This window comes from Lacerta agilis, chromosome 15 (genome assembly GCF_009819535.1).
Source record: "Lacerta agilis isolate rLacAgi1 chromosome 15, rLacAgi1.pri, whole genome shotgun sequence".
NCBI lineage: Eukaryota > Metazoa > Chordata > Lepidosauria > Squamata > Lacertidae > Lacerta > Lacerta agilis.
Window position 1 is genome coordinate 1,395,027 of NC_046326.1, and position 12,212 is coordinate 1,407,238.

The 12,212-nt window shown below is 42.2% G+C and overlaps 1 protein-coding gene across 1 annotated transcript in view; it reads right to left on the reverse strand.

Annotated features, from left to right (window-relative positions):
• Window positions 1–3,126: 3,126 nt before the first annotated feature.
• LOC117059708 (ATPase family AAA domain-containing protein 1-A-like) overlaps window positions 3,127–12,212 on the reverse strand; it is a 29,784-nt gene continuing 20,698 nt past the window's right edge. The window contains exons 6-10 of the mRNA XM_033171472.1: window positions 10,244–10,350; window positions 9,198–9,287; window positions 6,537–6,587; window positions 6,019–6,194; window positions 3,127–3,533 (exon numbers count right to left, since the gene is read on the reverse strand). Of these exons, the coding sequence (XP_033027363.1) occupies window positions 3,407–3,533; window positions 6,019–6,194; window positions 6,537–6,587; window positions 9,198–9,287; window positions 10,244–10,350 (551 nt within the window). The 3' untranslated portion in view covers window positions 3,127–3,406. The remainder of the gene's footprint in view (window positions 3,534–6,018; window positions 6,195–6,536; window positions 6,588–9,197; window positions 9,288–10,243; window positions 10,351–12,212) is intronic.

Genomic DNA, 12,212 nt, shown 5'->3' on the forward strand with positions numbered 1-12,212 from the left:
TTTGTTGTTGAAACACATTGCAGACGTCTGATCTCCCTGGAGACCTAGAGATGTAATGTTAGACTGCTTTGCTTCTTTCACTTGACAAATGTTTTGTGTCACCGGGAAGGCAGTAATTCTGTATTGATTTGCTATGGATGTTTGTATGTGATGCCAATAAAAGGTTTGATGATGATGATGATGATACTCCATTTCGGCCCCAAGTTATTCAAAATCGTTTTTAGCTCACTAACGTGGTTTTCCAGTGCTTCAGTTTTATTCTTTTGCTCCTTGATCTGCTAGTCTTTTGACATTACTTCCTCCAAACCAACCTCAGACCTTGGAATCCGTTCCTCTTCAGGAATTGTAACACTGGCTGTCATCCATTGATCATCATATTCTGAAAACTCTGAGGATACAGACTCTCGTCTCTGCTGGACAAGGCAAAGACCTTTTAAACTGTTTGGCTTTTGGGCAAAAGCTTCCCGGGAGACATTCCCCTCCTTCCTGGTTTATTGTTCTTGGTCCCCAGGTCACTCTACTCCTCCGTCAAACCTTGAACTCTTCCGCTGATGCAGAAGTTGACGTCACCAGCATCTCCGTGAGAATCCGTACTTTCTCCTGCTGCTCCTTTTGAAGAGTGTTCTTCTCTTCAGGGATCTGTGCCAGTTCTTTTATGTGTTGTTTCAGGTCTTCTGTTTCTGAATAGTATCTCTACAGAAGGACATCCCCATTCAGAACTTTATTTACTATAGGGTGATTTTTCATATTTTTAGCTGTTTTAGCAAACTGGAGGGTGCTAAGAGTTTCTTCCAAGGATGTCTGAGTGACAACAGTCTTAGCATTTCCACCCAGTGAATTCTGGAGAATCCGCGTCAGTTTACTATCCCTATAGTTGATATACGCTCCAGTCTGATCTTCAGAAATTTTCTTAATAACTTGCCCCAAGATGGAGAGGCTCCAGTTGCAGCCTTTGAGAAGAATCTGTTCAGCACCTGTTTAGCTAGCTCTTCCACTTCCTGCCAGATCTACCAAATTCAAGTCAGATGCCATTACTGCACCACCGTCACTTGAGATATCTGTTTCTTTGCTTTCAATTATTCAGAAGATTGTATGCGAACAGCTACTTCTTTTATTCATTTTCGTCTCCCCAAAGTTGTGTGCCAGACGCAGACAGGATCCTGCTGTCTGGTCACCCAAGCTCTTACTGGATCTGATGAGTCCAGTGAAGACAGGTGTGTATGGATGTGTATGCATGGATGTGTGTGCGTATATTCCCTGTCTTGACTTGTTACTTGTTAATCAATAATACACTATTATAGAGTAATCCGATATTGGTTGTCTGAGGTTTATTTGTGCCTTACCTGGAGCACACTGGGTCTCATCTAGGTTAAAACACCTAAACAAATTAAAAGAACCTAATTGGGCATAACAAAATCAGCGGTTAGCATTTTGCAGTAAGAATCCTTTCTCCCACTGCAAACCTGGGATGAAAGGTTACAGAATATTCTAAGCTATCTGTCTTCAGCTTTAAATTTATAGATGTGTTTAGTGTTGTTGTTCTAGTTCCACCTCTAGCTGTGCTAGATTCTTGGTGATTGCCTGCTTTGGCCCACCTAGACCCCCACCATTTCACCAGCACTTCTGTGGGGCTTCTGCTCCTCTTCCAGAAGTTGTTGGCGCTTTTCCTTTCAAGAATGCCTCAAGAGAAAAAGGAAGCTGTCACTATTTGGAAGTTGCAATGGTAAAGGAGGTATGTGCTGATCACCCATAGGACACATTTAATGATGCAAGTTGTCTTTGATATACCATGCAGTCTGAAGAGCCTTCATATTCATGGTTCCTCCCTGAACCCCTTTCCGGCCAATGAGTATTAGGCATACAGGGTTGACCATGACCACAGTGATGGCATGGGTGCGGCTGTCTCCATTGTCCCCATACAGCTTGGTCCGGAGATCCATGGTGTATTGATGGGCATCAGTATAGAGGTTGTCACGTATGACCAGACACTTGAGCCCACCAAGGGTCAACCCTTGTGTGAGGAGGATGTCTCTGTTCCTACTAAGAAGAGCTTGGATCTCTGGCTTGGTCACTCTGGTCAATATGCCACTTCGGTGGGCACCTAGGAGTTGCTGTTGAGCTATAGAGACAACTGCTGCATCCCAGCAAATCCCATCTCTCATGATGCTGTTGATATACCTCTGCCAGACAGTCATTTTGTGATTTAAGAGTCTATTATGGTAAGATGTACCCTGCAGCCAGTTGAGTAGGAGGGATAAAGACAAGCTCTCCTTTTAGGGGTAGGTTGCTTCTTTAGAATCTCTAGTTGGATGTTGGTCATTAGATGAGCAGGAGCTGTTAGGTGTCCTTTCTGTCCATCACATGTGCCTGGGAAGACGAGTGGTATGGGCTGAAGGAGTAGGATGATGATTACTTACAGATAGTGTTTCCTTTCAGCACTGATGTATGTGTCTTTTGATGTCTCAGCCAAGGATAGCTTGCGGTCAAGTTTTTGGGCACAAAAAGTCTCCAGCTGCCGTCTCCTTGATACCACCTACCAGTAGTCACTGCTGGCGGTAAATACCTCCTTTTCATGACCTTTTTGCTCCTCGCTCTAGAACTCTGGAAGCAGCTAGAGTCTTTCTGGTTGTGATGTCATAATGTGTGTGTCTCCTGGACAAATCAGGTTGGCCTGTGTTGCTTTACTGCTTACATATTATAAATATTAAGTGGTTTAGAAATCCTTTTAAAATAATAAAATTAAATGTTCTAGGGTCATTTATCATTTTCTGTACATCCCATTGCATTTTGTAGCCAGTGAACACTTAGAGGCAACCATTTTGCTGCACATCTGCATTCAGTAACCTGTAATAACATTTTCCTTACCACTTGGCAGAACAATACAAGTGGCTTTCCCTATTCTGATTTACGTTGATTTTAATCTGATTTTAATCTGTATTTCAGTCGATTGCTGGATTTTATGTTTTAATGTATTAATGTACTCACTTACACAATAATAATAAATAGCTCCAAATTGTGTTGTACTGGTGGTTGTCCTTTCTCACTTACATTACACTGCTCCCCACATCTTACAACCTCTAGAAAACCTGTGACATTCCCCCCCAACAAATGTTAACTGCACTGACCTCTTTCTTTTGACATGAGTTTCTCCATTCCTACAAGTGTCTGTTATGTCCCACTCCACCCAAGGTGGGTGTGCTTGACCCAGATTCCCTTCCCTTTCACCTTTCCTCCTAAGTGCTGAGCCTGTGTTCTGAGACTATCTATCTAATCTATCATCTCACACATATACATATACAACCTTTGCCTCCAGTTTAGTAAAAATACAGTGAACAGTCAACCTAACCTCTGGGCACCCTATTCTAAGTTGATGGTCTCCAGTCTCTCAGCTACATGGTCCAGCAGCTTAGTCCAAAGCTGGTTCTTCTAGTGTCGGCACAGCAGTTGACGCACCCTTGGACTCCTCCATCTTCTCTAGGGCAAACAACAAGTCAAGCTGGGTCAGTGGCCGCAAGCGTTCCTCTTCCAGGTCACTGGATGCAAAACAAATAAGTCAACTGCCTGTTGGTTCTTTTGTCGCTGCCCACAGTTCTTTGCTCCCTAAAATGCCTGCAGTTATCTTCCATTGTATCTTCAGTGTTTTTCCCATGTTTATTGAATCTGTTGGTTATAGATTATTTTTATTTTACATTTTTTGGTTTCAAATTGCCTTGATTTAGGAACATAGGAAGGTGCCTCCTACCATGTCAGAATATTTGTCTAGCTGAGTATCATTTACTCTGACTGGCAGCAACTCTCCAAGGTCCCAGGCAGAGAGAGATGGTTGTCATCTCCTGTCACCTGATCCTTTTAATTGCCGGTGCCAAGTGTTGAACCTGGGACTTCTCACATGCAAAGCATGTGTGCTTTACCATTAACCTATGGCACCTCTATTGTTTCTTGATGTGCTGTGACTTGGGTTCTGTTTTGCTTTTTGTAAACTGTTTCTGAAATCTATTTAAATAGAAATAAATGTTATAGAATGGCAGAGCTGAAATGACCATTGGACTCATTTCAGCAGCACCATTCCAAGCTCAATGGTAATAATGGACTCCACCACTAAACTTGGGGCCCCTTCTAACATTGCCTGGTTATTAATGGAGGTGTTGTAGGAGGAATAAGAAACGTGTGTCTCTAGAAGCTGGCCTCCATCATCCTTATTGGTCATGCTGGTGGGAATTTGAATCCAACAACATCTGGAGGGGGGCACAGTTCCCCCCTCCCTGGGCTAAAGCGCAGGTCCTCTTGCCCTGTATGATAATAGTGGGGAGAGCCCTAGCTCAGTAGTGCCTATGCTTTGCCTGCAAAAGATCCCCAGTTCAGTCCCAAGCTGTAAAAGACACCTGTCTAAAATGCTGCTGCCATGGTCACTGTGCACTGTAAACACAACAGAGCTAGATGGATAAAAAATCTGACTGGATTTCGGACCATTTTCTATGTTTCCAATATTGCCCAACTTGCAGGTTTGTTGTACGGATCCTAACACAACTCCTGGTTCCCTCCAGATCTACGGAGGAATAACAGTAGCATGAGAAGGAACTGCAGCATAGGCTTCTCCTACATGGCCTCAGATTTCCACAGGAAGCAACTTTTATATAGGAACTGCTCCTGCATTGCTAAATGTAATGTTGAAAAGAGCCCTATAAACAGTTACCATATGTTAATTTAAAGTACCTTTTCATAAATATGTCACAAATGAAAAGAAACCAGCTTTTTATCAACTGATGGATTATCCATATGAGAACTGGTGCCTTATAGGAGATTGGCATGGAGTTGTCTCCCCTACAAAGGATAGGATTTCAGAGAAAAAGATTACAAGTTCACAAGGCAAACAGCCCAATTCTTTTTAAAAATTGATTGAGAAGTTAGAACTTGTAGATGGAGATGCTAAAGAATTTACAGACATGAAAGATATAGATCACAATCGAGATTGGACATGGCTTGGTTGTCTAAAATGTTGACGACAGAGGTGTATAAAGTCAACATCTTACCAAAGACATTTGCAGACCATAACCCAGTCATTGAGACTTTTAAAAAGATTAGATTAAGTAGCTGTTTTATAGTGTGTTATAAAAAATATACTTCATAATGGGTGTGAACTTTTGTATATTTTTGAATAAGTATCAATAAATAAATTTTAAAAGGGGGATCACCTTTTCAGTCTTCTGCAATTTAGCCCTCCTCCATTGCATAGATGTATGGATTTCATTTGGACAATTGGAGATTAACCCATATTTTCATACTTTTGAAAGTCCATGGCCCAAATAATTTGAGCCCAGAACCTTCTGCTTACTAATTCATTCTATTTGTATAATTTAAGTTCTTTTGTAAGTATACAGATAAAATTCAAAACTGTACACAATAAAACACTAAAACTTGGATAAGCACAGCAGCTAAAACAATTTAAAATGAATATAAAAACAGTAAGGGGATGTGCAAGGTTTTGACATTCCAGATAGATGTACCGGTATGTACAGTATTAAAATTAAGGGATCTGAGAGAACAAAGGCTACATACATAACATGCATTTAAAGCTCCTCTCCTAATCTTGGGAACTAGTTTGGTAAGATACTGGGAATGGTAGCTCTGTGACGGGTAAACCATAGTTCCCAAGATTGGGGGGGGGGGAGGAGGAGCTTTAAATGCATGGTGTACTGGTATATGCAGCCAAAGGCTTTACCTGGCACACAGAAAACTACCTCATAGGTGCCAGGTCAGCCTCTCTGAAGCCTGCATTCCATAAGTGGGAGGCCACCAAGGAAGGACTCACTCTGCTAATGACTCAGCTCTGGGTGGGGAAACCCAGAGAAGTGCATCTGATAAAGATATCAAGACCTAGGTAAGTATGCATGACAAAAACCCATCTTTCATTCAGGGCTTTCTCTGTTAAAATGAGCAGGGCAAATGAGACTGAGAAACAGACCCAGAACTATGAAAAGTTAGAAGCAAAGAGGAATAGGAGTTGAGTGGAGCTCGTACCTTTCTTCCCCACTGTCTGTATCATGGAGCATCCAAGCAATCTGCTTCATTTGTTGCTTTCGGACATAATCACGCACACGATACATGGCAGCATCCCGGCACAATTCCCGCAAGTCACTTCCTGAGTAACCTTTTGTTTTCTCAGCCATCTCTTTCAAGTTCACAGCATTGCTCACCTGCTTCAAAGGCAAAGGATCCCCTCTGGGTTAAATGTGGAGGGTCACACATGCTCCCTAGGCAACTCTGTGGTAGTACTGGCAGCTGCACAGCCTTGAATCTGTCTATGACTTGGCTGATCCTAATAAATATGGTGTTATGCTATGCTGCTGATTTGGGGGAGGGCATGTTTGCATACATGTGTAGATATGAATTAACAGCTGCTTGCATTTTTGGACTTTCCAAGAGCATATCTGTGGGGTTCATCACAATGAACTCCTGCACTTTAAAATTAGCCCACCTTCCCCTAGTCAGGCTGCAATTGGAAAAAAAAAACATGGCAGGGAGAAAGGGAAACTCACATTTTCTCCAGCAAGAATGAGCTTCAGAATATCCTGCCGCTGCCTTTGTGTCTAACAGGGAAGAAACAGCAGAAGAGAATGAGACTGGTACAGTGGTACCTCGGGTTACATATGCTTCAGGTTACATACTCCGCTAACCCAGAAATAACGCTTCAGGTTAAGAACTTTGCTTCAGAATAAGAACAGAAATCGTGCTCTGGTGGCGCAAGATTATGGGTGCTTCAGGTTAAGAACAGTTTCAGGTTAAGAACGGACCTCCGGAACGAATTAAGTACTTAACCAGAGGTACCACTGTATGCTTTGATCTGGAGGTGGACATAAGAACTGGCCAAGGCACATGATACAGCAATCTTACCGAAGCTAAACAGGTCTGGGTCTGGTCTGTGCCTGGATGGAAAACTACTTGGAAGCCCATGTGTGCCACAGTGGGTTTCATGATGGAAGAAAGGCAGGATAGGAATTAAGAGGGAGGTCTTTGGGGCATAGCTGTCAACTTTTCCCTTTTTTTAAAGGGAAATTCCCTTATTCCGAATAGGATTCCTCACAAGAAAAGGGAAAAGTTGACAGCTATGCTTTGGGGATAAATCAAATTACATCTCCAGCAATGTATTGTATCTGACAGGAGAGTGATCTGGACTTGTATAGTGCTTCCATGGGTTCAGAGCACTTTCCAGGGCTTACCTAGTTGTAACCTGTGGCCCCCAGATACTGGACTACAGCTCCATCAGCCCCAGTAGTCAGTAGTTCAGCCGCATCTGGGAAGGCCACACTTTCTCCACCCCCTGAATTAAATCAATCCTAGTTGATGATATTTTGATTGAATATTGGAGTAAATTGCTTCATTTTGCATATGAATAAACCAATAGTTTTAAAGTAGGAAGTGTACTGGTATGTATTGCAGCAGATTGTGATCTCAGAAACGGCATTTCCTCCTGGGTGTGAGAGAAGGCGGCAATGCCAGCGGACTTTATAGCTTAACACCCTGGACACTTGACTCCGAGTATATTTCATTAATCATATTCCTGAGTTTGCACATAATGGGCAGCTTTGGTGAACAGCTGAGTCATGGCTTGTGAAGGAAAAGGTACATGAACCTCATGCCTTGTGAAGCAGGAACCAGTCGTGTAATGGGTTGAAAGCCAGTTAAGGTATACATGCATCTACTAACAGTGCAATCCTGTGCATGTTGACTCAGAAGAAAGTCTCCACTGTGTTTAATGGGTCTTTTTACTCTCAAGTAATTGTGTAGAGGTGAAGGCCTGGCCCAGCCATCCCGACATGAGCAAAGCTTTTGCTCTTCATCTGTGCAGAGCTTTATGCTTGTGCTTGCAATTAACAAAAACATAAAATATGGGCGGAATATGCAACAGTGTGTCTAGAACAGAATGCTGAGCTGATACAGTATTTGAAGTACATTCAGAAAGGCCATGCGGATTTGGAAGAATTTGAAAGGGTGTGTGTCAGGAAGAAGTAAAGATCACAATGGGTGAGGATATAAAACAGACGGAAGGATGAGTTTGAAGTGAAGTACTGTTTGGAAGGTGGAAGTCACTGTTTAGACTATTTGTATGGAACTGTAGCAATGCAAGGAGGAATATAGGAAAGATAAATAAGTTGAATAAGGTGTAATCAGAATTAAGTATTGCTTTTTGTTTCTTTTGTTTGTATCTCCTTTGCATTGGAAGAAGTTATCTATGTGAGTACACACTCTTTTTTGTGGTTGTTGTTAGTTTCTTTCCCTTTTTTGTTTGTTATTCCTTTGTATTTGTTTTTGCAAAATGTTTTTAATTTTTTGTGAAATTGTTAAATCTAAATCTAAATAAAGCTATTATCAATCTAAAAAAAATCAGAGGAAGAGCATAAAAAGGACATTTTATTCAGGCATCATACCAGCTGGGTAGTTGCTATGACAAGCTAAATAAACAATGCACGTATATCAGCCAGTTTTTGCAAGCACAGGAGATAGAAGATTCTAGCATAAGAAGACAAGAAGATCTATAGAAGATAAGACTTTGAAGGCCTGCCTGCACTGCAAAATTTTCTGCCTGCTTCAGTGGTCAAGCATTGCCTTGGACTGGTTGGAAAAGACTCACTTCTGCTCTGCCTGAATATGGGAGGACCAGCCACTCCCCTTTCTTGAAGGTGTACATTAGGTTGCAATGAGCCATCTTTGAACAGGAATTGTATCCTCTGTTGTGGATGAAGCATTGTACCTCAGTAAAATGGAGCTGCGCCTTTCCCTCCTTTTGCATTCTGGATTTCACTTCCTGAACTCTTATAAAGCCTCATACTGACCTATGTTGATACTTACATAGAATTGCAGTCTTAAGCAATCTTTTGTATGGCTGTTGCATCTCCTGGTGGGGGCACTGATCATTTGGAAAAGTTAATTTAAATGTTTTGGGGTTTTTTTTTTACTGGAGGGACTTTTACTCTGTTCTTCAATACCATTCCCAGACCACATGTTTATTTGCTTTGTTTTCTAGCACTTAAACCAGGAAGCAATTCTTAATTGTGTTCTGGCTGTTATGCAGTGATTTCTCTGGCACCTTCCTCAAGCACAACCCAATCAATATTGAACTGGAAAGCTCACTGTGCAAGAGCAGAGGTGGACATGGAGCAGGTATGAGCTGGATTTATTGGAAGGGAAGGTTTGCTTACAGGCAGGCCAATCTGGAAGGTAGTTGGCATTCTCCTCAGGATGGCTGGATCTACATCCTGCGGTCTGTTGGTTGCTCCTAGCACCATTACCTGAAACACAATTGGAACATGATGGTCATTGATTGATCTTGTATTTTAACTGATCAGTTAAATTTGCGTATGATTGCATATGAATAAAACTATATGAATAAAGCAATGTTACTCATACTCAGAGTAGACCTCTTGAGGTTAAGTCACAGGTCCAATTATTTAAGTGGGTCTACTTCAAACTGCGAGAGGCAGTGAAGGATAGGTGTGCCTGGCGTGCTATGGTCCATGGGATCACGAAGAGTCGGACACGACTGAACGACTGAACAACAACAACACTTCAAGTTAAACTTGCTGCAGGTGTCCCCCACTTGCCTGTGATTGACTCATGTGCAAACATGTCTTCACGCACTGCCCAGAAATAAAGAAATAAACAAGTAATTAGATTCAAACCTGGAAATGGCTGGAGAGAGCTGGAGAGTCTTTGTGGCTTGTAAGAAGTCCCACCCCAGAGCCTGAAGAGGACTTCAGTGAGGATGGGGGAAGCCCCAAAGGCACTGGAGGCGCAGTGTGGCTTTGTTTGGGCGGCTCAGCCTCTGTGGCTAGCAGCTGACATGTGGGGTAGCACAGCAGCCACTGCAGCCACCACTTTTCCATGCATCCTCCAGGCTCCAGCTGGCTGGAGCTTCAACTCTAGTTGTGGATATTTTTAGATACAGTATTTTTGGTCTGGATTGGAGAGAGTGTGGCAGAGAGGGCATTTAAAGAGTGTTTAAGGGTGCTCCCCACTTATGCAATTTTTGCTTCTGCACACAGGGGCCCAGCATATAACCCCAGTGTAAGTGGAAGGAACACCTGTACTCTTTTCAAAAAAAAATTAAAGAGAGAGCATACTTTTTAGGTGACCCATGCATGTAGCAGGCATCACCTTAGAAGAGGCAAATGTATAACAGGAGGGAAGGAGGGAGGAGCACTGGTGCCCCTGGCTTGTTTGCATCATCTGAGCTAAGTGGTGGTACCTGGCAATTGGTTCCAGTCTCCAGACCATCCCAAAGGCTCATAAACTCTGCTTTCATCATGGCAGTGGCTTCATGGTCAGCTTTGGAGCGGTTCCTCAAGAAGGCATCTGACAGGAGGGAGAAAAAGAACAGTTCAGCAAAAGGACTGGGCTTCTGTCCATTTCCCTGTGCTGGTGTCTGTTTTGACACTCATCTCTTAAACTGATATCTTGGCAACATTTTCATTGATATTTTAAAGAATGCTGAAATGCGGTAGAATTCTGGTTCTTTCTAGGTCATCAGTGATTTCATTTGGAAGGTCCTACATGTTTGCAGATCTCTCTGCCCTCTTATGAATTGCTGCTGGCAAGAGCAAGAGGGATAAGAACATGATCAATTGAATGGGGAACCTGCTACCAGTGGCTGCTAGGTATGATGGCTATGCAGTACCTCTGCTGCAATATGTCTTCGAATACTAGTTGCTAGGAATTGCAGGTGGGGCAGATGCTGTTGCACTCAGAATCCACCTGCAGGCGTCACATGGGCATCTGGTGAGCCCCTGTGAGAACAGGTGAGTCCTGGAACAGGTGAGCCTTTGGCCTGAGCAGGAAGGACTCTTCTTATATCCTTATGCCACCTTTAATATTGGACAGAATCACCCCAATCCCTCTCTTAGGAACCACAGAGAGGAAGCCTACTCTGTCCTGGTTTAGGGGAGTGATGAGTGCTTTTGTGAGTGCTTTTGATGAGTGGAATTTGCTGCCAAGGAGTGTGGTGGAGTCTCCTTCTTTGGAGGTCTTTAAGTGGAGGCTTGACAGCCATCTGTCAGAAATGCTTTGATGGTGTTTCCTGCTTGGCAGGGGGTTGGACTGGATGGCCCTTGGGGTCTCTTCCAACTCGATGATTCTATGACATCAACAGCCATTACACCAATATTCACCAGCCTCCATTCTGACCAGTTTCCATACCTAGCAACCAACATACTTCACCATAAGGAAAGTGGTAAAGACTGGCATGATTAAGAGATGTACAACTGGGTGATCAAGAATGGATGCGAGTATGGAGAGGTGAGCAATAAGCAACCCTTGTTCACTGCTGCACCCCATATTAATCCCTAGCATTTGGTGGACATTTTGCTAGTTTTTCAGCAGTTCTTGCTAATACTTCCAGTTGCAATTAAGGAGATGGGAGATACAGGTTTCTGTCTTGTTTTTTTGTCTTCTGCTTCAATGGGTGTCTTGCTTCCTTACACCATCAGTTGGCCCAACTATGTAAGCAGGACACTTGGAACCATTGATTTCTCCTAAAGCCTGGTGAAATCTGAGGTTTACAAGCAGTGGTTTATAAGCAGTGGTATCTGCTGGTTTTAGCTACACTGGGTATATTTATTTAGAAGAAGTGTTTGTGCTAGAAAAATCATAGACTCCAACCACTGAGCTACACCCCTTCCTCCTTCTAGATCATGGGTAGGCGTGTTTGGATATCCAGTGAATTAACACCAAGGACAAATAAAGTAGAAATTCAACTGAAAACTTTGTCAGACCACAATCCAATCCTTTTAGAAATAAGAGGATTGAATGAAACAACATTTAGATGGAGATTGGATGAAGGTTTATTGGATGATGAGAATATAAATGAAAAGGCACAAAAAGTATTAAAAGATTATTTTGAACTCAATTTGAATGAAGAGACAAAAATTAATACAGTATGGGACGCAAGTAAAGCTGTAATAAGGGTTTTTTATATAACAAAATAGCTTTCAGAAAAAATTAAGAGAAAAGAAAAAACCAGGATTATTAAATCAAATAACAGAATGAAAAGCTATTAATTAAAAAACTGGGTGATGTAAAGATTAAACAAAATATTAAGATGTTACAAACACAATTTGCAGTTGGTGATTAATCAGGAGGTAGAATGGAAAATAAAAATGATGAGACAGAAAAAAAATTGAATTTGCAAATAAACCAGGAAAGTTAGTAGCCTGGCAGCT